At 43.5% G+C, this 22,220-nt stretch overlaps 1 protein-coding gene across 1 annotated transcript in view; it reads left to right on the top strand.

The window, feature by feature from the left end:
* apba2b (amyloid beta (A4) precursor protein-binding, family A, member 2b) overlaps nucleotides 1-22,220 on the top strand; it is a 359,367-nt gene that overhangs the window by 267,466 nt on the left and 69,681 nt on the right. The window contains exons 4-6 of the mRNA XM_060911219.1: nucleotides 1,161-1,241; nucleotides 3,185-3,224; nucleotides 12,903-13,048. Coding sequence (XP_060767202.1) covers nucleotides 1,161-1,241; nucleotides 3,185-3,224; nucleotides 12,903-13,048 — 267 coding nt within the window. The remainder of the gene's footprint in view (nucleotides 1-1,160; nucleotides 1,242-3,184; nucleotides 3,225-12,902; nucleotides 13,049-22,220) is intronic.

Below are 22,220 nucleotides of genomic sequence, written 5' to 3'. Positions count from 1 at the left end.
TCCTGATCTTAACCCCATTGAAAGTCTTTGGGATGTACTGGAAAAGACTTTGCAGAGTGGTTTCAGTCTCCAGTCATCAACACAAGATCTCAACAAAACATTAATACAACTCTGGATGGAAGTAAATGTGATGTTGCATAAGGTTGTTGAAACAATACCACAGCCGTATACACGCCATAATCAAAGCAGTCCAACAAAATATTACAGTATAGTGTGCAACATTTTTTTGGCCGGGTAGTGTAGTGTACTTCTTTGAAATGGTCTATAATCCCAAGATATACACATTAGTATATACGCAACCCCTTCAAGTTTAACCCTGATCTCTAAGCAATTCATTTCAGTTCAGCAACTTGACTGAGATTCTGGGAGCACAGCCTGTACTGCCATGGACTGGAAAGCACCTTGCTATATCTGTCATTACACTACTCAGAACTTTCTGGTAGATTGTGACCACAAAGAGGTGTAAATAACCTGACCTTTATTACAGGATACTGCGAGTTGGCCTAATGGTTAGTGTGTCCACCTCTTGGTCAGGAGATCGTAAGTTCTACTCATGGTTGGATCATACCAAAGATCATCATAAAAATCGTACCTACTGTTGTCTGGCAAGGCATGATGCAATACAGATGTGAGTAGGGAGTCAAATCCTCATGGTTACCAGAGGACTAGCCCCCCACTGTAACCCTAGCTGTATAGGCAGAGGGATATGGAAATGGAGGTTGGTGCTGCCCAACTGCATGGCATGGGAAGAACTTTAGACTTTTATTATAGGATATGCAGTTATCTGTCCATAACATTCAAACTTCAGGAAAGGTATGTGGTACATACCAAGAATCTTTTGCTTTCTTTGTTGTTGTGTGTTGATTTTGCAGCATAGGGGAACTGAAATGAGTGTAGCTGTGACTGGGGGTGGTATGGGTCAGACCATTCCACTGAGAAACAGGTCACAAAGGGCTTCCTAGAGGAACTGTCAAATTGCTTTTTCACTTCTTCTTTTGATCTTTTCTGTTCTTCATCTTTTGTCATCTGACAAGCTTTGTAATGCTTCTCTGGTATCTAGAGGGTTTATATTCCTGCAGGAACCACACTGAAACTCATCTAGTGTGCTAATGGGGTCTTCTTCCTTTTTCGTTTCTCTCTCTCTCTCTCTCTCTCTCTAGGTGTCAAACAGTGCAGAGCAGCCAAGAAAACAGCAACGCTCTGATCTCAATGGACCTCTGGAGAACAACAATGTCCCTGAGGTGAATCCATTAAATTTTGACAGAACCTCTATGAATTTTTTTTAATCTACTTTATTGATAATGCATATCGGTGATGTACTTCTGTTTGCTGGTAGAATAAGACAAATAACATAAGGCAAGCCTTAAAGGAGCAGTTTGTAATTTTCTCTGCTGCCTTCAAGGTGAATTGCACCTGAAATGAAACACAGGCAAACTTTTACCCTAAAAAAAAAAAAATCAGACCCACTGTGGAAACTACATATATCTTGTCAGTTGCCTATTAATGAAATGGAACATAGACAATACTCTGGTCCCAGTAGAGATGGAGCTATTTCTGGGCCAGAAAAATGTAAACATATTGCTATAAGCATGAACCTAGCTTGATCCGTTGAATGGTAAATCACAGTTTTTCCAAATTAGTGTATAATTACAGACAAATTGAAGGAAACAACAACATAGTGTCTTAGAAAGGTGTTCGGCCAGTTTGCTGGAAGGAATAAACACCATTTTCTGAAAGATATTCCCTCTGTTGGTGTTTTGATGATGATGTAGAGCACTGTCTAACACGTTACTCCAAAAATTCCTGTTGGCCTTCAGTTAGGTTGAGATCTGGTGACTATCTACAGTACTCTCAACAATTATTGGCACCCCTTGTAAAGACTAGTAAAAAAAAAAGGGTTAGAAAAAATTCCACTTTTTGGTGAAGTAGCTTCATCTCACACTGAAAAAAATGAAATCCAACCTTTAATTCAAATAAATGTATTCAGACAGAAACGAATCCATCATCAAGAAATAATTATTTTCAACAAAAACACATGCAACACTTTAGCTTGTGTTGTTAGCTAGTGTGGTTTCCCCCCCGCTTCTCTGTGCTATTTGGGTGAAATAATTGCCTATCTCACTGTTGATGTAGGTAATAAAGAGACCTTTTATACATACACACACACACACACTAGCTGGCTTTTCTTAAGGTAGTTTAAATAGCAGAAGAAAATCAGATACTTTGGTCTCTTAGAGTTATAGAGTCTAAAGTGACTAATGTAGGGCATACTGGATGAAAAGAAATTGTTCCAGTAGATTCATTCTTACTGGGTAATTGCCTTGAGAACAGTTAGTGCGTCATTTATATTCAGATGCATTCAAACAAAGTCTGCGAATTTGACTCTTTGCCGAGCAGAACAATGTCTCTATTAAGGCTGCTGGAAGTTGTATTTAATTTGAAGAGGCCTTCATCTTCTCAAGGTCCTTCTTGTGAGTGCTCCATTGGTCTGTCTCAGATTGCGGGGCAATTTGCAAAAGTAGGGTCCTTTATTTTATGTTTCAATAGCCTGTATTTTATGGAGCACTTTTTCATAGGTAGCTTGGGATGCAAAACTTGGTATACTGTCTTTTTCTGCAGTGTAATCTAGTGAGGAAGTTTCTAGGTCACCGTGCATGGATCTGAGAAAAGAGAAGCACAGCCAAGGACAGATGGCTGTTTATTTCTAAGCTATACATCTCTCCCTGCATGGCCTTCATTTAATTACCCTGACTGATGCAGCTTTGGGGCTTTTCTCTTAGACTGCAATTAATGGGCATGTATTCTCTTTCAATGCTGACTTTCCATTTGGATGGCTGTTACAAAATGATTGCTGTTACTCATTCCACTGCGGTATCTCTCACCACAAACTTATAGAGATCAGAGGCTGAATAATTAACATGTATGTTGTGTGTGTGCTGATTTAACATTGGCTGACCAGGTCATGAGGCGTTCACTAACTAGAATCGGTGTGTATTTGCTATTGTTCCGTGTGTTCAACAAAGCTTATTGTTGCCATTTTATTTTGTTGGAGTTTTTGTCCTGTTGTTTTTAAGTAAAAGACAAGCAATGTACTTGTTAGAGCGTTTTAATTCAGCTTTAGTAGCCAAGCTCATTATACACGTTTCATCTACATTTCTTATTGATGCTGCTTCTTGTTTCCTAGCCATCGAAGAAGACAGCATCTTTCCCCAGCTTTGTTGATGGTGAGTGGCCATTTTGTACTTCCCTCTTATCTGCCTCTGGTGATGTGCTCAAAATGCAAATAAGACTTCACATCATCTCATCTCTTCAGCAAAAATAAAATGTAAACTATGCAGGATATAGTGGCATAATGAAAGAAGCAGACATTAAAGAAACGTCATTTTAATGCATTTTTTTATACCCCCGCTCCAAAGGAGTAGGGGTATACTGGTTTACCTCTGTCCGTCTGTCTATCTGGCCAGCCAAAACATCCTTTTTCTCAGCAACCACAAATCATAGCCACTTGGTACCAAACTTCAGCTTGGGGTTCTATACCATGTATACTATTTTCAGGTCTGTCGCACAATGACTTCCTGTTTACTGACTGAATGTATTTACGAAACATGTAGGGTGGATTTACAAAATTTTCGTAACACTTTTCTCAGCAACTACAAATCACAACTGCTTGAAATTTGGTACTGCGCTTCAGTTTGGGGTTCTATACTGTGTATACTATTTTCAGGTCTATCACACAATGACTTCCTGTTTACCGACTGAATGTATTTACGAAACATGTAGGGTGGATTTACAAAATTTTCGTAACACTTTTCTCAGCAACTACAATCACAACTGCTTGATATTTGGTACTGAGCTTCAGCTTGGGGTTTTGTACCATGTATGCTGTTTTCAGGTCTGTCCCACATCGACTTCCTGTTTACCAACCGAATGTATTTACGAAACATATAGGGTGGATTTTGACGCTATTTCAAGAAGCAAAATGCTATTCCAAAATGACAGTTCACCAGGATGCTATTTGAAATCCCTGGGGAGAGACACTGCTCTTTACTTACTTGTTTCAGGGTTAATTATTTGTTGAAGTCAACATTCATAACAGGTGTCCTATTCCTTCGATTGCTTGCGTTTTGATATAAGTGAGAGCAGGGGGATATGTAAGTGAGCAGTAGCTCACAGTTGATCTTGTTTTATAATGACAGAGTATTGTAAAATGTTTAATATAAATGGTTTCGAAAGATGAGGATCTCTCCACTTGAAGATAATCTTTTCCTTTTGAAGAAAATTCTAGATAGATTCTCACTGTGTTCCTTTGCAGCATGCCCATGAAAAAAGGACACTTGCTGAAAACAGGACACTAGATTAGCCAAAGCTGAAAACAGAACTGAAAGAAAAGAGCAACTTTTTTCCTTTTTTTTGCACTCTTATTATTCTCTTATCTTATAATTAAGGATGCTTTCTTTTTGCACAGTGGGGAAAACTGATAAAGGTTTTATTTTATTTTTTTAGACAAATGGTGCTAGAATTGTCAGATTTAACACAGTTGATTACTGACTGTTCAGGTTTCCTGGATGTTACAGAATTTACACCTCCAAATTACAGTCAATTTTTTCCCCAGCATTACTCTGTTTTAGAAACAGTCACCATCCCACTCTCATCTCAGGTTACCATATTTTATGGACAGAAAGTTTGGAGTCTAAAACTACTCCCATTTATTCTGTCTTCTTAGAGAGAGAGAGAGAGAGAGAGAGAGAGAAAGAGGGGTATATTTAACAGTTATTCCAAGAAATTGAGTCGTACATGAGCTGAAAGTCGACGAGGCATGTAGCACTGAGTTGGCTATAAGCCATGTACGATGAGATTGAGTGGAATAACTGTTTTTTTTTTTCTATCCACATTCACTTGATTTTGAGAAATGGAGCATTTTTATTTTTTGCAAATTGGATAGATAAAAATTTATACAAAACGTCTGACAAAATCATTTCCGCTTAACAAACCGGTGAAATGAGTAGCAATTTGTGAAAAATGCTACAATAATAATTCTTGAAAAATAAAAAAAAGATACCTTCTTACCATCAAATACTTTCATTTCATACAACCCCTATTCCAAAAAAGTTGGGACAAAGTACAAATTGTAAATAAGAACAGAATGCAATGATGTGGAAGTTTCAAAATTCCATGTTTTATTCAGAATAGAACATAGATGACATATCAAATGTTTAAACTGAGAAAATGTATCATTTAAAGAGAAAAATTGTTAGGACTAGGACTGTTTTGGCCTCTAGAGGCCGCTGTTATTTCCTTTTCATGTCGTGTTTATTTTGGCCTCTAGAGGCCGCCACTGTTCCTGTGTTTTGTGTTTGTGTTAATTGCCTAATTATCTTCACCTGTGTCCTTAATTAGTTTGTGTATTTATACCCCTGAGTTCAGTCCTCTTGTCACGGAGTCTTTGTGCTGTTATGTTTATCTCCAGTTTCCTTTGTACTGTGTTTTTTGATCTTCTTAGCTTTTGAATTTTTGCACTTTGCTTTCTTTTGGATTATACTCTTTGGTTTTTTTTTTGTCTTTTGTTTTGCCCTGTATATAGTGTATATAGTTTAAATAAACCTTTTGATTCTTTTTCTACTTCCGCCTCACGCCTCTGCATTTGAGTCATCCCCCTGGTGGCCTAGTGGGGGTTTGCTGGATTATCACACCAACGAACCAGGTTCGAATCCCAGCAAAACCCTAACAGAAAGACTCCGTCATGACCGACTCAGCAGAGGCTGCTTCAACTGTCTACCCGGCCAACCTTCAGGGAATTATGGCAGCTTTGACACGCTTCGGAGCGACCATGGACGCTCATGGACGTACGCTCACCAGCCAACGTGAGGCCCTCGCTCGCCACGAGGAACTGCTTCAGCAAATTGGGAAAACCCTGGCACAGCTGACATCTCTGCCTGCATCTCCTGCTCCTGATCCAGTTCCTGCTCCTGATCCAGCTCCCACTCCTGCTCCAGTGCCTCCTGCAATGCTGCCTTCTTCACCTCGCGAACCCAGCCTTCCTGCACCACAGAGGTATGACGGCAAGCACAGTGAGTGCCGAGAGTTCCTTACCCAGTGTCAACTCACCTTTGAGCTTCAGCCTACCACCTACACTACGGATCGCCGCAAGATTGCCTTTGTGATCACCTTATTAGCTGGTAAGGCGCGAGCCTGGGCTACTGCTATCTGGCAAAGACAGGGACCTGAGTGCTTTGATTTCCAGCTGTTTTCTGAAGAGATGCTTCGGGTCTTCGATCAGGCAGACATCAGTACCGACGCAGCCCGAAAGCTCATGTCCATCCGGCAAGGAGGAAGCGTCGCAGATTACGCCATCTCGTTCCGAACACTCGCAGCAGTAAGTGGATGGAACGAGACTGCCCTGGTGTCAGCCTTCCACCATGGTCTGTCTGACCCCATCAAGGACGGTCTGGCCTCTATTGGATGCCCAAGTGACCTCGAAACCCTCATCTCACATGCTATTCGTCTGGACAACAGGATGAGAGAACGCCACCAAGCCTTGAGCCCCCCCAGCCTCCCTACCTCTACCTGGAGACCGTCTACCTCCTTCAATGACTGTCCAGAACCCATGCAAGTGGGTCGTACTCGCCTCTCCGCATCTGAGAGGGAGCGCAGAAGGAGGGACAAGTGCTGCATCTACTGTGGCAAGCCTGGTCACTTCCGAGCATCATGTCCCGAACTCTTGGGAAAAGGACCGCCCCGTCCAGCCGAGGGAGGGTTGTGACGGGGCCTACCCTCTCTCCCGGACTCCCTGGCCAAGGAATCTACATCCCGGTCTCCATCTCCTGGGGTGAGTCTGTCCACTCTTGTCAAGCTTTGATAGACTCAGGGGCGGCTGGGAACTTTATGGATATTCACTTCGCCCAAAGCATCAATATTCCGACTGCACCTCTTGAAGTCCCACTGTCTGTGTCTGCCCTCGATGGCCAAGCGTTAGGTGATGGAAGAGTCACCCAAGTTACTTCTCCAGTTTTCCTCCAGTCTCAAGGTCATAAGGAAGAAATATCCCTGCACCTGATTCCTTCACCTGAGTTCCCAGTTATTCTAGGCCTTCCTTGGCTTACTCGCCACAACCCTCGCATAGACTGGGTAACAAGCCAGGTTGTGGAATGGGGCCCTGCATGCCATGCCTCTTGTCTGCTCTCTAGCTCTCCTGTGTCTCCTGCCGAGCCCCCTGATCTCACCGAGTTATCTCAAGTTCCCACAGAGTACTGGGATCTCAAGGAGGTGTTCAGCAAGAGCAGGGCCGCCGTTCTTCCTCCGCACCGGGCCTACGACTGTGCCATCGACTTGCTCCCTGGGACTACCCCTCCTCGTGGCAGACTGTTTTCACTCTCTCAGCCAGAACGCAAGGCCATGGAGGAATACCTCAAAGATGCCCTGGTCTCTGGGTTTATTCGACCCTCCACTTCACCTGCTGGAGCCGGCTTCTTCTTTGTCGGCAAGAAGGATGGGGGGCTCCGACCATGTATTGATTACAGGGGCCTGAATAAGATCACTGTGCGCAACCGATATCCCCTTCCGCTGATGTCCACAGCTTTCGACCTGCTCCAAGGCGCCACCGTCTTCACCAAGTTGGACCTACGGAACGCATACCACCTCATCCGTATCCGACAGGGAGACGAGTGGAAGACTGCCTTTAACACCCCGTCTGGGCACTACGAATACCAGGTGATGCCCTTCGGACTCACCAACGCACCAGCTGTTTTTCAGGCCCTAATCAACGACGTCTTAAGGGACATGATTAACCTATACGTTTTTGTCTACCTCGACGACATCCTTATCTTTTCCAAGACCGTGCAGGAGCACCGCCACCATGTCCGCCAGGTTCTCCAGAGGCTGCTACAGAACAATCTGTTCGCCAAGGCCCAGAAATGCGAATTTCATGTTCCCGAGGTCTCCTTTCTGGGATTTATTGTACGGACAGGCCAACTCCAAATGGACCCTGCCAAGACCCTGGCCGTCCGGGATTGGCCTACTCCCAAGTCCGTTAAGGAGGTTCAGCGGTTCTTAGGATTCGCTAACTTCTACCGCAAGTTCATCAGGAACTTCAGTTCTGTGGCAGCACCCATGTCAGACCTCACCAAAGGGACAGGTGGATCTTATGGCTGGTCTCCTCAGGCAGAAAAGGCGTTCAAAGACCTCAAGGACCGCTTCTGCACGGCACCCATTCTGGTTCTCCCGGACACCTCCCAACCATTCATCGTGGAGGTGGACGCCTCGGACAGTGGTGTCGGCGCGGTGCTCTCTCAACGTTTGGAAGGAAAGCTGCACCCCTGCGCTTACTTCTCCCACCGCCTGAGTCCTGCTGAGTCCCGGTACGATGTGGGGGATCGAGAACTGCTAGCGGTCAAACTGGCCCTTGAGGAGTGGAGGCACTGGCTGGAGGGAGCACAACATCCATTCCTGGTTTGGACTGACCACAAGAACCTGGAGTACCTCCAGCAAGCCAAGAGACTGAACCCTCGACAGGCTAGGTGGGCCCTGTTTTTCAGTCGGTTTGACTTCACCCTCTCATACTGCCCCGGCTCCAAGAACACCAAACCTGACGCACTGTCCAGACTGTTCTCTGCCACTAACAGGGAGAATGAAGTCGGGCCTATTATCCCTGTGTCCCGGATTGTGGCCCCTGTCCGCTGGGGTATTGAGGAGGCTGTCCGACGAGCCCAACGCCAGGACCCCGGTCCTGGGACGGGGCCACCAGGCCTCTTGTACGTCCCACATCAAGCCCGGGCCAAGGTTCTCCAGTGGGGTCACTCTTCCCCTCTCACCGCCCACCCGGGAGCTCGGAGGACCCTGGACTTCCTGAAAAGACGCTTCTGGTGGCCTAACATGGAGAAGGAAGTAAGGTCATTTGTCCTGTCCTGTGAGGTTTGCACCAGAACCAAGAACCCACGACAGCGTCCCCAGGGTCTCCTGCATCCTCTGACCATTCCCCGGCGTCCCTGGTCCCACGTGGCAGTCGACTTTATCACGGGTCTCCCTGAGTCACAAGGTAACACGGTCATTTTGGTCTTAGTTGACAGATTCTCCAAGGCCTGCCGCTTCATACCACTGTGCAAACTCCCCTCTGCTCTTGAAACTGCGAAACTTTTGTTTAATCATGTCTTCCGAGTCTTTGGTCTTCCACAGGACATCGTCTCAGACCGAGGGCCCCAGTTCTCCTCCCGAGTGTGGCACGGGTTCTGCAAGGTCATCGGAGCCACTGCCAGCCTCTCCTCTGGGTTTCACCCACAGTCCAATGGTCAGACGGAGAGGCTCAACCAGGACCTGGAAACCACCCTGCGAGGCCTGGCTATGGATAACCCGACATCGTGGAGCACCTGGCTGCCATGGGCGGAGTACGCCCACAACACCCTGCAGTCATCGGCCACCAAGCTGTCGCCATTCCAGTGCCAATTCGGGTTCCAGCCACCTCTGTTCCCGGACCAGGAGGAGGACGCGGGGGTGCCCTCGGTCAACCAATATGTGAGACGGTGTCGCAAGACCTGGAGCAAGGTCAGGAAGACCCTCATACAGACCTCCAGAACCAACCAGACTCAGGCCAACCGCCATAGAAGACCTGCACACGCTTTCCGCCCTGGGCAGCGTGTTTGGCTGTCCACTAAGGACCTTCCACTGCGGGTGGAGAACCGCAAGCTTGCTCCTCGCTACATTGGCCCCTTCAAGGTGGTGCGCAGGGTGAACCCTGTCTCCTACCGGCTCCAGTTGCCCCGGACTCTGAGGATCAACCCCACTTTCCATGTTTCCCTGTTACGGCCCGTACTGACGTCTACGTATGCCCCTGCCCCTAGGAACCCCCCACCCCCCCGCATCTTCCAGGGGCAGACTGTGTTCACTGTGAATCGCCTGCTTGACTCCCGCCGGGTCCGTGGCGGGTTGCAATATCTGGTGGACTGGGAGGGCTATGGTCCTGAGGAGCGCTGCTGGGTTCCTGCTCGGGATGTCCTTGATAAAGAACTATGTCGGGACTTCCATTCGGCCCATCCGGATCGCCCTGGGAACGTCAGGAGACGCTCCTAGAGGGGGGGGTCCTGTTAGGACTAGGACTGTTTTGGCCTCTAGAGGCCGCTGTTATTTCCTTTTCATGTCGTGTTTATTTTGGCCTCTAGAGGCCGCCACTGTTCCTGTGTTTTGTGTTTGTGTTAATTGCCTAATTATCTTCACCTGTGTCCTTAATTAGTTTGTGTATTTATACCCCTGAGTTCAGTCCTCTTGTCACGGAGTCTTTGTGCTGTTATGTTTATCTCCAGTTTCCTTTGTACTGTGTTTTTTGATCTTCTTAGCTTTTGAATTTTTGCACTTTGCTTTCTTTTGGATTATACTCTTTGGTTTTTTGTTTTTTTTTTGTCTTTTGTTTTGCCCTGTATATAGTGTATATAGTTTAAATAAACCTTTTGATTCTTTTTCTACTTCCGCCTCACGCCTCTGCATTTGAGTCATCCCCCTGGTGGCCTAGTGGGGGTTTGCTGGATTATCACACCAACGAACCAGGTTTGAATCCCAGCAAAACCCTAACAAAAATTAGGTGATTTTAAATTTCATGACAACAACACATCTCAAAAAAGTTGGGACAAGGCCATGTTTCCCACTGTGAGACATCCCCTTTTCTCTTTACAACAGTCTGTAAACGTCTGGGGACTGAGGAGACAAGTTGCTCAAGTTTAGGGATAGGAATGTTAACCCATTCTTGTCTAATGTAGGATTCTAGTTGCTCAACTGTCTTAGGTCTTTTTTTGTCATATCTTCCGTTTTATGATGCGCCAAATGTTTTCTATGGGTGAAAGATCTGGACTGCAGGCTGGCCAGTTCAGTACCCGGACCCTTCTTCTACGCAGCCATGATGCTGTAATTGATGCAGTATGTGGTTTGGCATTGTCATGTTGGAAAATGCAAGGTCTTCCCTGAAAGAGACGTCGTCTGGATGGGAGCATATGTTGCTCTAGAACCTGGATATACCTTTCAGCATTGATGGTGTCTTTCCAGATGTGTAAGCTGCCCATGCCACATGCACTAATGCAACCCCATACCATCAGAGATGCAGGCTTCTGAACTGAGCGCTGATAACAACTTGGGTCGTCCTTCTCCTCTTTAGTCCGAATGACACGGCGTCCCTGATTTCCATAAAGAACTTCAAATTTTGATTCGTCTGACCACAGAACAGTTTTCCACTTTGCCACAGTCCATTTTAAATAAGCCTTGGCCCAGAGAAGACGTCTGCGCTTCTGGATCATGTTTAGATACGGCTTCTTCTTTGAACTATAGAGTTTTAGCTGGCAACGGCGGATGGCACGGTGAATTGTGTTCACAGATAATGTTCTCTGGAAATATTCCTGAGCCCATTTTGTGATTTCCAATACAGAAGCATGCCTGTATGTGATGCAGTGCCGTCTAAGGGCCCGAAGATCACGGGCACCCAGTATGGTTTTCCGGTCTTGACCCTTACGCACAGAGATTTTTCCAGATTCTCTGAATCTTTTGATGATATTATGCACTGTAGATGATGATATGTTCAAACTCTTTGCAATTTTACACTGTCGAACTCCTTTCTGATATTGCTCCACTATTTGTCGGCGCAGAATTAGGGGGATTGGTGATCCTCTTCCCATCTTTACTTCTGAGAGCTGCTGCCACTCCAAGATGCTCTTTTTATACCCAGTCATGTTAATGACCTATTGCCAATTGACCTAATGAGTTGCAATTTGGTCCTCCAGCTGTTCCTTTTTTGTACCTTTAACTTTTCCAGCCTCTTATTGCCCCTGTCCCAACTTTTTTGAGACGTGTTGCTGTCATGAAATTTCAAATGAGCCAACATTTGGCATGAAATTTCAAAATGTCTCACTTTTGACATTTGAAATGTTGTCCATGTTCTATTGTGAATACAATATCAGTTTTTGAGATGTGTAAATTATTGCATTCCGTTTTTATTTACAACTTGTACTTTTGTCCCAACTTTTTTGGAATCGGTGTTGTATTTTATTGCTTTTTTATTTTTTGGAGTTTTGTTTTCGAGTAGAGTTTTTATTTCATCCCCGGTTGCTTCAGCAACACACTCTGCCATTTTGTTTTTCTCTACTCACAGTATATGAGCTGATAGCCTGCTGATAGTAGTAGAGTAGCCAATCAGAGCATGTGATTGCTCATATCCAGTGAATGTGGATAGAATAAATACCTGTACATATTACTTTATGATGATATAGGACACATGAATATATATGTCACATATTTTTATTGCTTCTAACGTTTTCAGGGACCTTTGCTACTGTTCTGATCTTAATCCCTCTGACAGGCCTAGAAAATATCTTCTTGTATGCCCATCCTTGCAAAAAAAAAAAATCGGTTGCAATGTTTAACTTTAATTCACTATGTAAGTTGCCTTTTTTGCTACCAATTGGAGCAGCACACTTCCATAACTCCTGGAGCATATATGGTAGACGACAGTCTGAAAAATATGGTACATGACTTGATACAACCTCACAAGCAAATATACACTTCCAGGCACACACATTTTATATAGGATATTTTTTATCTGAAAGTGTCAAACAATGTTAGGAAGGGAGGCAGGTTTAGCTTATAAAGAATCTATGTTTACTCCTGCGTGGGTGGCTCTATCAGACAGAGAATCACAGTCCAAAAAACATGACTAGAGTTAGAAACAAAAAAATTAAAGACATGCAACAAAACAATGCAAGTCAAAAAAAGACATCTCAGATTTTGTAAAAGATTACAAGAAAGTTTTCTCCCATTTCATTCTGTCATAGTAGTTATTCTGCTTCCTAAAGCTTTGAATACTCAAGATCTAGTTGAGGTGGTACAAGTTTCCAGCATCTGATTTTTTATTTTTTTTTGTGCTCAAATTTTGTCAGTGCCAGGGCCGTGTGAGCCTGAGGACCTCATTGATGGGATCATCTTTGCTGCCAACTACCTGGGGTCCACACAGCTGCTGTCGGAGAGAAACCCGTCTAAAAACATCCGCATGATGCAGGCACAGGAGGCCGTGAGCCGAGTCAAGGTACAGAGTCAGACTATACCACATATTTCAGAGAGCCTAGAATACAAGGAGGGTTTTTATTAATGTGTGTATTGTTGGGTGATGGATCAACATGATGCATTATTTTTGCTGAGACAGCTAGAAGTAGGTAGAAATGATGGGCTCTGTCTGGGTTTATAGATCTAGTTGACTGGCATGAGCCTGCAGCTGGAGTAGCAGTATTTTTCCTGTCCTGTCTTACCATGGGGTGGCATGATGGTGCAGTGGTTAGCACTGTCACCTCACAGCAAGAGGGTTCCGAGTTTGAACCTCACAACGGACTATGGCCTTTCTGTATGGAGTTTACATGTTTCCTCCCTTATATCTGTGATGAATCTCAGTCATCTAGGTACATAGTAATCTGTGGTTGGTTGAAGAGAGCAACTGGACTTGCTTGAAGATTCTTGAAAACGTTTCGCCTCTCGTTCTGTCTGACTAATAGGGAGTATCCAGTATTTATCCTCTCATGGATCATCATAGAATCTGAATCAGAATGCTGATGGCTGCATTGTAGGTGGCTGATAAAAGATGTCTTAGACACCCACCTCTGTTCAATGATGGTCGTTCCAGGTTGACAAAAATGAACGATCCTCTCTGGCTAAGATGTCTGCCAGTTTTCTGGAAGTCCTCTCATACTCCCGCACCAGTCGAAGGGATCTCATCCCAAAGTGTGTAGAAACATATCTGTGATGAATCTCAGTCATCCAGGTACATAGTAATCTGTGGTTGGTTGAAGAGAGCAACTGGACTTATTTGAAGATTCTTGAAAACGTTTCGCCTCTCATCCTAAAGGCTTCCTCAGTTCTGTCTGACTAATAGGGAGTATCCAGTATTTATCCTCATATCTGTGATGAATCTCAGTCATCCAGGTACATAGTAATCTGTGGTTGGTTGAAGAATCTTCAAGCAAGTCCAGTTGCTCTCTTCAACCAACCACAGATTACTATGTACCTGGATGACTGAGATTCATCACAGATATGTTTCTACGCACTTTGGGATGAGATCCCTTCGACTGGTGTGGGAGTATGAGAGGACTTCCAGAAAACTGGCAGACATCTTAGCCAGAGAGGATCGTTCATTTTTGTCAACCTGGAACGACCATCATTGAACAGAGGTGGGTGTCTATGACATCTTTTATCAGCCACCTACAATGCAGCCATCAGCATTCTGATTCGGATTCTATGATGATCCATGAGAGGATAAATACTGGATACTCCCTATTAGTCAGACAGAAATGAGGAAGCCTTTAGGATGAGAGGCGAAACGTTTTCAAGAATCTTCAAGCAAGTCCAGTTGCTCTCTTCAACCAACCACAGGTTTCCTCCCTTAGTTAAGTCAACTGGTTACTCTAAATTGCCCATGGGTGTGAATTTGAGTGTGAGTGGTTGTTCGTCTCTGTGTTAGCCCTGCAGATTAGATTGGCGACCTGCCCAGGGCGTACCCTTTATATCGCCCAAAGTCAACTGGGATAGGCTCCAGCTTCCCCCGTGACCCTGACAAATAAGCGACATAGATGATAGATGGCATGGGTATTACCATGGCTGGATCCTTTGTTGGTCACACTCTGAAGTCCAAAACGCTCAAGGTTCCCTGCAGAGCCTGTTCCCTGTGCTTTCTTTTTGCATGAAAGGGAAGAGACAAATTACTATTGTAGTAATTTCTATTCGATTATTACAGACCTCTGGTAAATCACGGTAAATATGGAAAATTTTGATAAAATGATTTTTCAATATTCACTAAACATAATCAGATGAATCTTGTCTGGTGTCTGAAGTTTCTTTAGTTTTGTACTGGAGCTATAAAGTTAATGTTGCTAACAGCTAATGGAACCTACCAGTTTAGCACTGTACAGACATGTTCAAATCATCACTCACTCACTCACCTCAAAAGACATCATTTGGCTCAGTAATACCATTATTATAAGGTACAATTAACAGTTTTATACGGTAGCAGACATCCATTTAAAGAAAAAAGTAAATATACTGTATGTATTCATTTTGTTTATCGTACACATTACCTCTACCATACAGTTTGCCTTTAGCCCACACCTTCTATTTCAGTGCAGTACTTGTACGCAGCAACAAACTTTGTGCTGAGGAAGAAAAAGTGTCTAGCTTCTGCTTTTTTGTCTATTTTTATAGCTAACAGTAGCATACCATCTCAGAAACCATATAAGAAAGTCTGCTAGAGCTAGTAAACAACTTGAAATGCTTTGAGCTGAGTGTGTGCAGATTTATGTATGCTGTTTGCAAAACGATAAACTAGTGGCTAAGAGCTTCCCTTACTTGTTAGCTATTTTAGCCTCATATCTATAAGCTAACTTCAGGGCAGCATGATGGTGCAGTGGTTAGTACTGTTGGCTCACAGCAGAAAGGTTCTAGGTTTAAGCCCAGTGGCCGACGGGGGCCTGTGGAGTTAACATGTTCTCGTGTCTGCGGTTAAGTTAACTGGCTACTCTAAATTGTCCATAGGTGTGAATGATTGTTTCCCAAGCCTGGAAATGTCAAGAAGGGCATCCAGTGTAAAACTATGCTCCAATTAATGACATGTGGCAGTGACCACACACACATACTGTAAGTGGGGCAAGCTGGAAGAAGTGAGTGAGCTATAGGACAACTTCAAATACCAAACATGTCTTGGCTGATTGAGAGTGAAATCATGTGAATTAGATTTTTAGCTCTTCCTTCAACCAATATTTGTAATATATTTGTACAGTGTATATTGTCATATACAGTGTCTTGAAAAAAATATTCATCCCCCCTTGGTGCTTGTCCTGTTTTGTCGCATTACAAGCTGGAATTAAAATGGATTTTTGGAGGGTTAGCACCATTTGATTTACACAACATGCCTACCACTTTAAGGGTGCACATTGTTGTTTTATTGTGACACAAACAATAATTAAGATGAAAAAACAGAAATCTGGAGTGTGCATAAGTATTCAACCCTTTTCGTATGAAAGCCCTAAATAAGAGCTGCTACAACCAATCCACTTCATAAGTCAAATAATTAGTTGATTAAGATCCACCTGTGTGCAATCAGTGTCACATGATGTCTGTATAAATCAACCTGTTCTGGAAGGACCCTGACTCTGCAACACTACTAAGCAAGCAACAGGAAAACCAAGAAGTCTTCAAACAGGTCAGAGACAAAGCTGTGGAGAAGTATAGATCAGGGTTGGGTTATAAAAAATATCCCAAACTTTGAATATCCCAGGGAGCACCATTAAATCCATTATAGCAAAATGGAAAGAATATGGCATCACTACAAACCTGACAAGAGAAGGCCGTCCACCAAAACTCACAGACCAGGCAAGGAGGGCATTAATCAGAGATGCAACAAAGACACCAAAGATAACACTGAAAGAGCTGCAAAGATCCACAGCGGAGATGGGAGAATCTGACCATAGGGCCACTTTAAAGGAACAGTCCACCGTACTTCCATAATGAAATATGCTCTTATCTGAATTGAGACGAGCTGCTCTGTACCTCTCCAAGCTTTGCGGGACCTCCCAGTCAGTCAGACGCAGTCAGACGCGCTGTCACTCCTGTTAGCAATGTAGCTAGGCTCAGCATGGCCAATGGTATTTTTTGGGGCTGTAGTTAGATGCGACCAAACTCTTCCGCGTTTTTCCTGTTTACATAGGTTTATATGACCAGTGATATGAAACAAGCTCAGTTACACAAATTGAAACGTAGCGATTTTCTATGCTATGGAAAGTCCGCACTATAATGGCAGGCGTACTAACACCTTCTGCGCGCTTCGGCAGCGCATTGATATCTGAGCTCCGTATCAATGCGCTGCCGAAGCGCGCAGAAGGTGTTAGTACGCCTGTCATTATAGTGTGGACTTTCCATAGCATAGAAAATCGCTACGTTTCAATTTGTGTAACTGAACTTGTTTCATATCACTGGTCATATAAACCTATGCAAACAGGAAAAACGCGAAAGAGTTTGGTCGCATCTAACTACAGCCCCAAAAAATACCATTGGCCATACTGAGCCTAGCTACATTGCTAACAGGAGTGACAGCGCGTCTGACTGCGTCTGACTGACTGGGAGGTCCCGCAAAGCTCGGAGAGGTATGGAGCAGCTCGTTTCAATTCAGATAAGAGCATATTTCATTATGGAAGTACGGTGGACTGTTCCTTTAAGCTGTACACTCCACAGAGTGGGGCTTTATGGAAGAATGGCAAGAAAAAGGCCATTGCTTCAAGAAAAAATAAGAATACACATTTGCAGTTTGCCCAACAGCATGTGGCACACTCCTCAAACACACGGAAGAAGATTCTCTGGTCAGATGAGACTAAAATTGAACTTTTTGGCCATCATGGGAAATGCCATGTGTGGCGCAAACACAATAGTGCCCATCACCCTGAGAACACCATTCCTATAGAGGATGTGCAGTCACGTGACCCGCATGTGTGTACTCCGCCCACTCCGCCACATTGGACGGCATCAGGATTGTTTACCTTGTGCGAGCATAATGGATCCAGGCAGTAATCCCCAAGAAAATTCGGAAAATACCCCATCTACATCGCGCGATTACTTGTCTAAGTTTGTTCAGCATCTTGAAGGTGACGTGAGGCAGCGTTACATGGAAAAGTGTTCCAGGTTGGGGATTGCAGATCCGTACAACTTGCCGCAATCCTTGTTCAGGGAAATTCGGAGCTGCGGTGCCGGCGATTTGCTCGATCTGGCCTACCACGACATTTACAATTTTCTTGTTAATCGTGAATCGTGTTACACTGGCAAAGCCCTCAAAGCTTACAAGAGCCTGGAAGCTTATAAACATTTTGTTGCGGGATGGGTATCTCAACTATATCTCTGGAAGGTCCCGAAGAAGAATGTCTACTTGATAACCTCACAGATAAGTGGCATTAAGACGTTTATCATAAAGAGACTATGCAGGACGTTTTATCGTAAGAATGTTCGAAATCTAAACTCAGTTCCAGATAATGACAGGGTTGTAAATATGTATGTTTTTGTCTGAAAAACAGAAAATCAGAAAGCCGCACATGCCTGCGCAGAAGCTGCGCAAATATGCACAGCTTTCTAACCAACTACCTTCTTCTCATACTAATACTTCCTATGTTTCATGGACTGTAACAAGTCAAGTCAAGTTTATTTGTATAGTGCTTTTAACAATAAATATTGTTGCAAAGCAGCTTTACAGAATTTGAACGACTTAAAACATGAGCTAATTTTGTCCCTAATCTATCCCCAATGAGCAAGCCTGTGGCGACGGTGGCAAGGAAAAACTCCCTCAGACGACATGAGGAAGAAACCTCGAGAGGAACCAGACTCAAAAGGGAACCCATCCTCATTTGGGCAACAACAGACAGCATGACTATAACATTAACAGTTTTAACATGAAGACAGTTTCATTGATGTTATAACTCTTCATTGATGGAAACTTGAGTGCAAAACTGTTCATGACAACTGCAGTCCTAAAGTTAGCAAGTCAACTGTAGTCCTCAGCCATAAAAGCATTACTGTAAGAATCCAGAGCATCCTCCAGGTATAACCCTCAACTGTCCTCATGGGGCCGTCCTCCACAGGAGCGATGCGATAAAACTCCGACCAGACACAGGGCACCAGGATGGATCAAGCAAGTCCAAGGGGCAGAAGAGGCCAGCATCTCAATCCCAGGACCAACATGTAACTCAGAGGGACAGATGGGGGGGGGGGGGAGAAAGAGAGAGAAAGAAAACACAGGTTGTTAGGTATGCCCTAAAAATGACACAAGTATTAAATCTGTGTGGTAGGCTCGCAGAGACGAGTCTCTTGACATCAGGCATAACACAACAATGGCATGTTAATATGGTTAAAAAATATCATGACCTGCTCTGGCTGGATGCTTGATTTGGTGATGGGAGCACACTCCTCAGCAATGATGAGATGCAGATGGGACCCTTAGGGCTGGCCAAGACAATTCAGTTACATTTCACCGGGTCTGGGACATGCGACAGAATGTCTGACGGGCAATTCCCTGCAGGCTACGAGAGCCAGTCGAGGTCTCCACCCTCTCCACCAAAAGATTTTCTGTTGACTCCATGTAACTCAGAGGGACAGATTTGGGGGGGGGGGAAGAAAAAGCAGGTGGTTAGGTATGCCCAATGTCACCTGAATAAGTAGGAACAGTATACATATTGCACGGAGTACAAGCAGGGACTCTGGCAACTAACTATGACAGCATAACTAAAAGGGGAGAGCCAGAAGGTAACACAGGCATGAGGGAGCCCCGGGACATAAAGCAGCCAGCCACTACACCGTCAACAAACTCGAGTGAGCAAGCGAGTGGGGACTGACAGCATCCATACATCCCAGTTTACCAAAACACTCTATGTCTGAGGACCCTCTAGATCTACACCTTTACCTCATAAACACCATTAACAAAAGGCTTGACTAAACAAATATGTTTCCAGCCTAGACTTAAATGCTGAGACTGTGTCTGATTCCCGAACATTACTTGGAAGGCTGTTCCATAACTGTGGAGCTTTGTAAGAAAAGGCTCTGCCCCCTGATGTAGCCTTCACTATACGAGGTACCAGCAGATAGCCTGCACCTTTTGATCTAAGTAGGCGTGGCGGGTCATAGAGGAGCAGAAGTTCACTCAGGTACTGTGGTGCGAGACCATTTAGTGCTTTAAAGGTCAATAGTAGTATTTTATAATCAATATGAAATTTGATTGGGAGCCAATGCAGTGTGGATAAGACAGGCGTGATGTGGTCATATTTTCTAGTTCTAGTAAGGACTCTTGCTGCTGCATTTTGAACTAACTGGAGCTTGTTTATGCACTTATTGGAACATCCAGACAGTAAGGCATTACAATAATCCAACCTGGAGGTAACGAAAGCATGGACTAGTTTTTCCGTGTCATGCAATGACATTAAATTTCTTATCTTTGCAACATTTCTGAGATGAAAGAAAGCTATCCGGGTAATGTTATCAATGTGAGTTTTGAATGAAAGGCTGGGGTCAATAATCACTCCAAGGTCTTTTACTGCTGCACGTGAAGAAACAGAAAGGCCATCCAGAGTCACTGTGTAATCAGAAAACTTACTTCTAGCTGTATGTGGTCCTAGTACATGTACTTCAGTCTTGTCAGAGTTAAGCAGAAGGAAATTAATAAGCATCCAGAGTCTAATGTCCTTAACACATTCCTCAATTCTATTAAGCTGGTGTCTCTCATCAGGTTTTGCAGAGACATACTACTGTGTGTCATCAGCATAACAGTGGAAACTAATACAATGTTTACGAATAATATCACCCAGAGGTAACATATATACAGAAAAAAGCAGTGGACCCAAGACAGAACCTTGTGGAACACCAAACTTTACTTCAGTACATCTAGAAATATCACCATTTATATCAACATACTGATAACGATCAGTTAGATAAGACCTGAGCCAGGAGAGGGCTGTTCCCTTAACTCCCACAACATTTTCTAGTCTATCCAGAGAATGGAATGATCAATGGTATCAAATGCTGCACTAAGGTCAAGCAACACAAGTAGCGAGACAGCCCTGATCAGACGCAAACAGTAGGTCGTTTACTACTTTAACCAGTGCTGTCTCTGTGCTATGATGAGGTCTAAATCCTGACTGATACATTTCATGAATGTTATTCCTATGTAAATATGAGCATAACTGTTGTGCCACAGCTTTTTCAAGGATCTTGGAGATAAAGGGGAGGTTTGATATTGGCCGATAATTGGACAGCTGACAGGGATCAAGGTTAGGTTTTTTAATCAGGGGTTTGATAACTGCTAGTTTAAAGGATTTAGGTACATAGCCAATCGTAAGAGAAGAATTTATTATTTTTAGAAGCGGTTCAATTACTTCAGGTATTATCTGTTTGAATAGACGTGTAGGTAAGGGATCTAGCACGCAAGCTGAGGCTTTTGATGCAGAGATTAATGAAAGTAATTCAGTTTCTTTAAGGGGAGTAAAACATTCTAACTGATGATCTGATACAGTTATATAGTTAACTACAAGGTCATTTTCATTATCTGACCTTAAATTAGTAGTTTGAATTTTTTGTCGGATATTCTCAATTTTGTCATTAAAAAAATTCATGAAGTCGTTTCTACTACATACTGCAGGTGTGCATGTGTCTATAGTGGACTTATTAATTTTGCTACAGTATTAAATAGGAATCTAGGATTATTTTTGTTATCTTCTATTAGGGAGGAGAGATATGTTGATCTCGCAGCACTAAGATCTTTTCTATACTTCAGGAAGCTCTCCTTCCACGCTAATTTGAACACTACCAATTTTGTTTGACGCCATTTACGTTCCAGTTTTTGAGTGGTCTGTTTTAAAGTGCGAGTGTCATCATTATACCAGGGTGCTAATTTTTTGTCTCTGACCATTTTCTTTTTTAGAGGAGCTACATTATCTAAGGTATGGCAGAATGTTGACTCTAAGCATTCAGTTGCCTGATCAAGTTCTGCAGGGGACAGTGACCCAATCAAAGTTGATAACTCTGGGAGATCATTTATAAAGCTCTGTGCAGTAGTTGACGTGAAAGTACGTTTAATACAGTAGCGTGGTGAGGTGCATATATTATTACTCAGACATAGTTTGAATGAGATGAGATACTAATGATCTGAGATAACTTCAGACTGTGGAAGTATGACTATATTGTCTACGTTTAATCTGAATGTTAGTATTAGATCAAGGGTGTGACCACCATTATGGGTCAGTCCTATGACATTCTGATTAATCCCTACTGAATCTAAGATGGACACAAACGCTGTTTTTAAAGGGTCTTCTGGGTTATCGAAGTGAATATTAAAATCTCCGACAACTAATGCTTTGTCTAAGGAAATAACCAGATCTGAGATAAAATCTGCAAATTCAGAAAGAAACTCAGGATATGGCCCCGGGGGCCTGTAAATAATAAGCAATGGAATTAACTGGGTAGACTTATTTTTCGAGGCTACATACATTATATGAGTATGAAGAACTTCAAATGTATTAAATTTATAACCAGGTTTTTGTGTTACACCTAGATAATCGTTATAAATAACCGCAACGCCTCCTCCTCTGCCAGTTAGACGAGGCTGGTGTATATAACTGTATCCAGGAGGACTCGCTTCATTTAATGTTATATATTCATTTGGCTTAATCCATGTTTCAGTTAAACAAAGT

Source organism: Neoarius graeffei, chromosome 27 (assembly GCF_027579695.1).
Source record: "Neoarius graeffei isolate fNeoGra1 chromosome 27, fNeoGra1.pri, whole genome shotgun sequence".
NCBI classification, from domain to species: domain Eukaryota; kingdom Metazoa; phylum Chordata; class Actinopteri; order Siluriformes; family Ariidae; genus Neoarius; species Neoarius graeffei.
The sequence above is the reverse complement of the archived record's forward strand: the minus strand, read 5'-3'. Positions and strand labels throughout refer to the sequence as shown.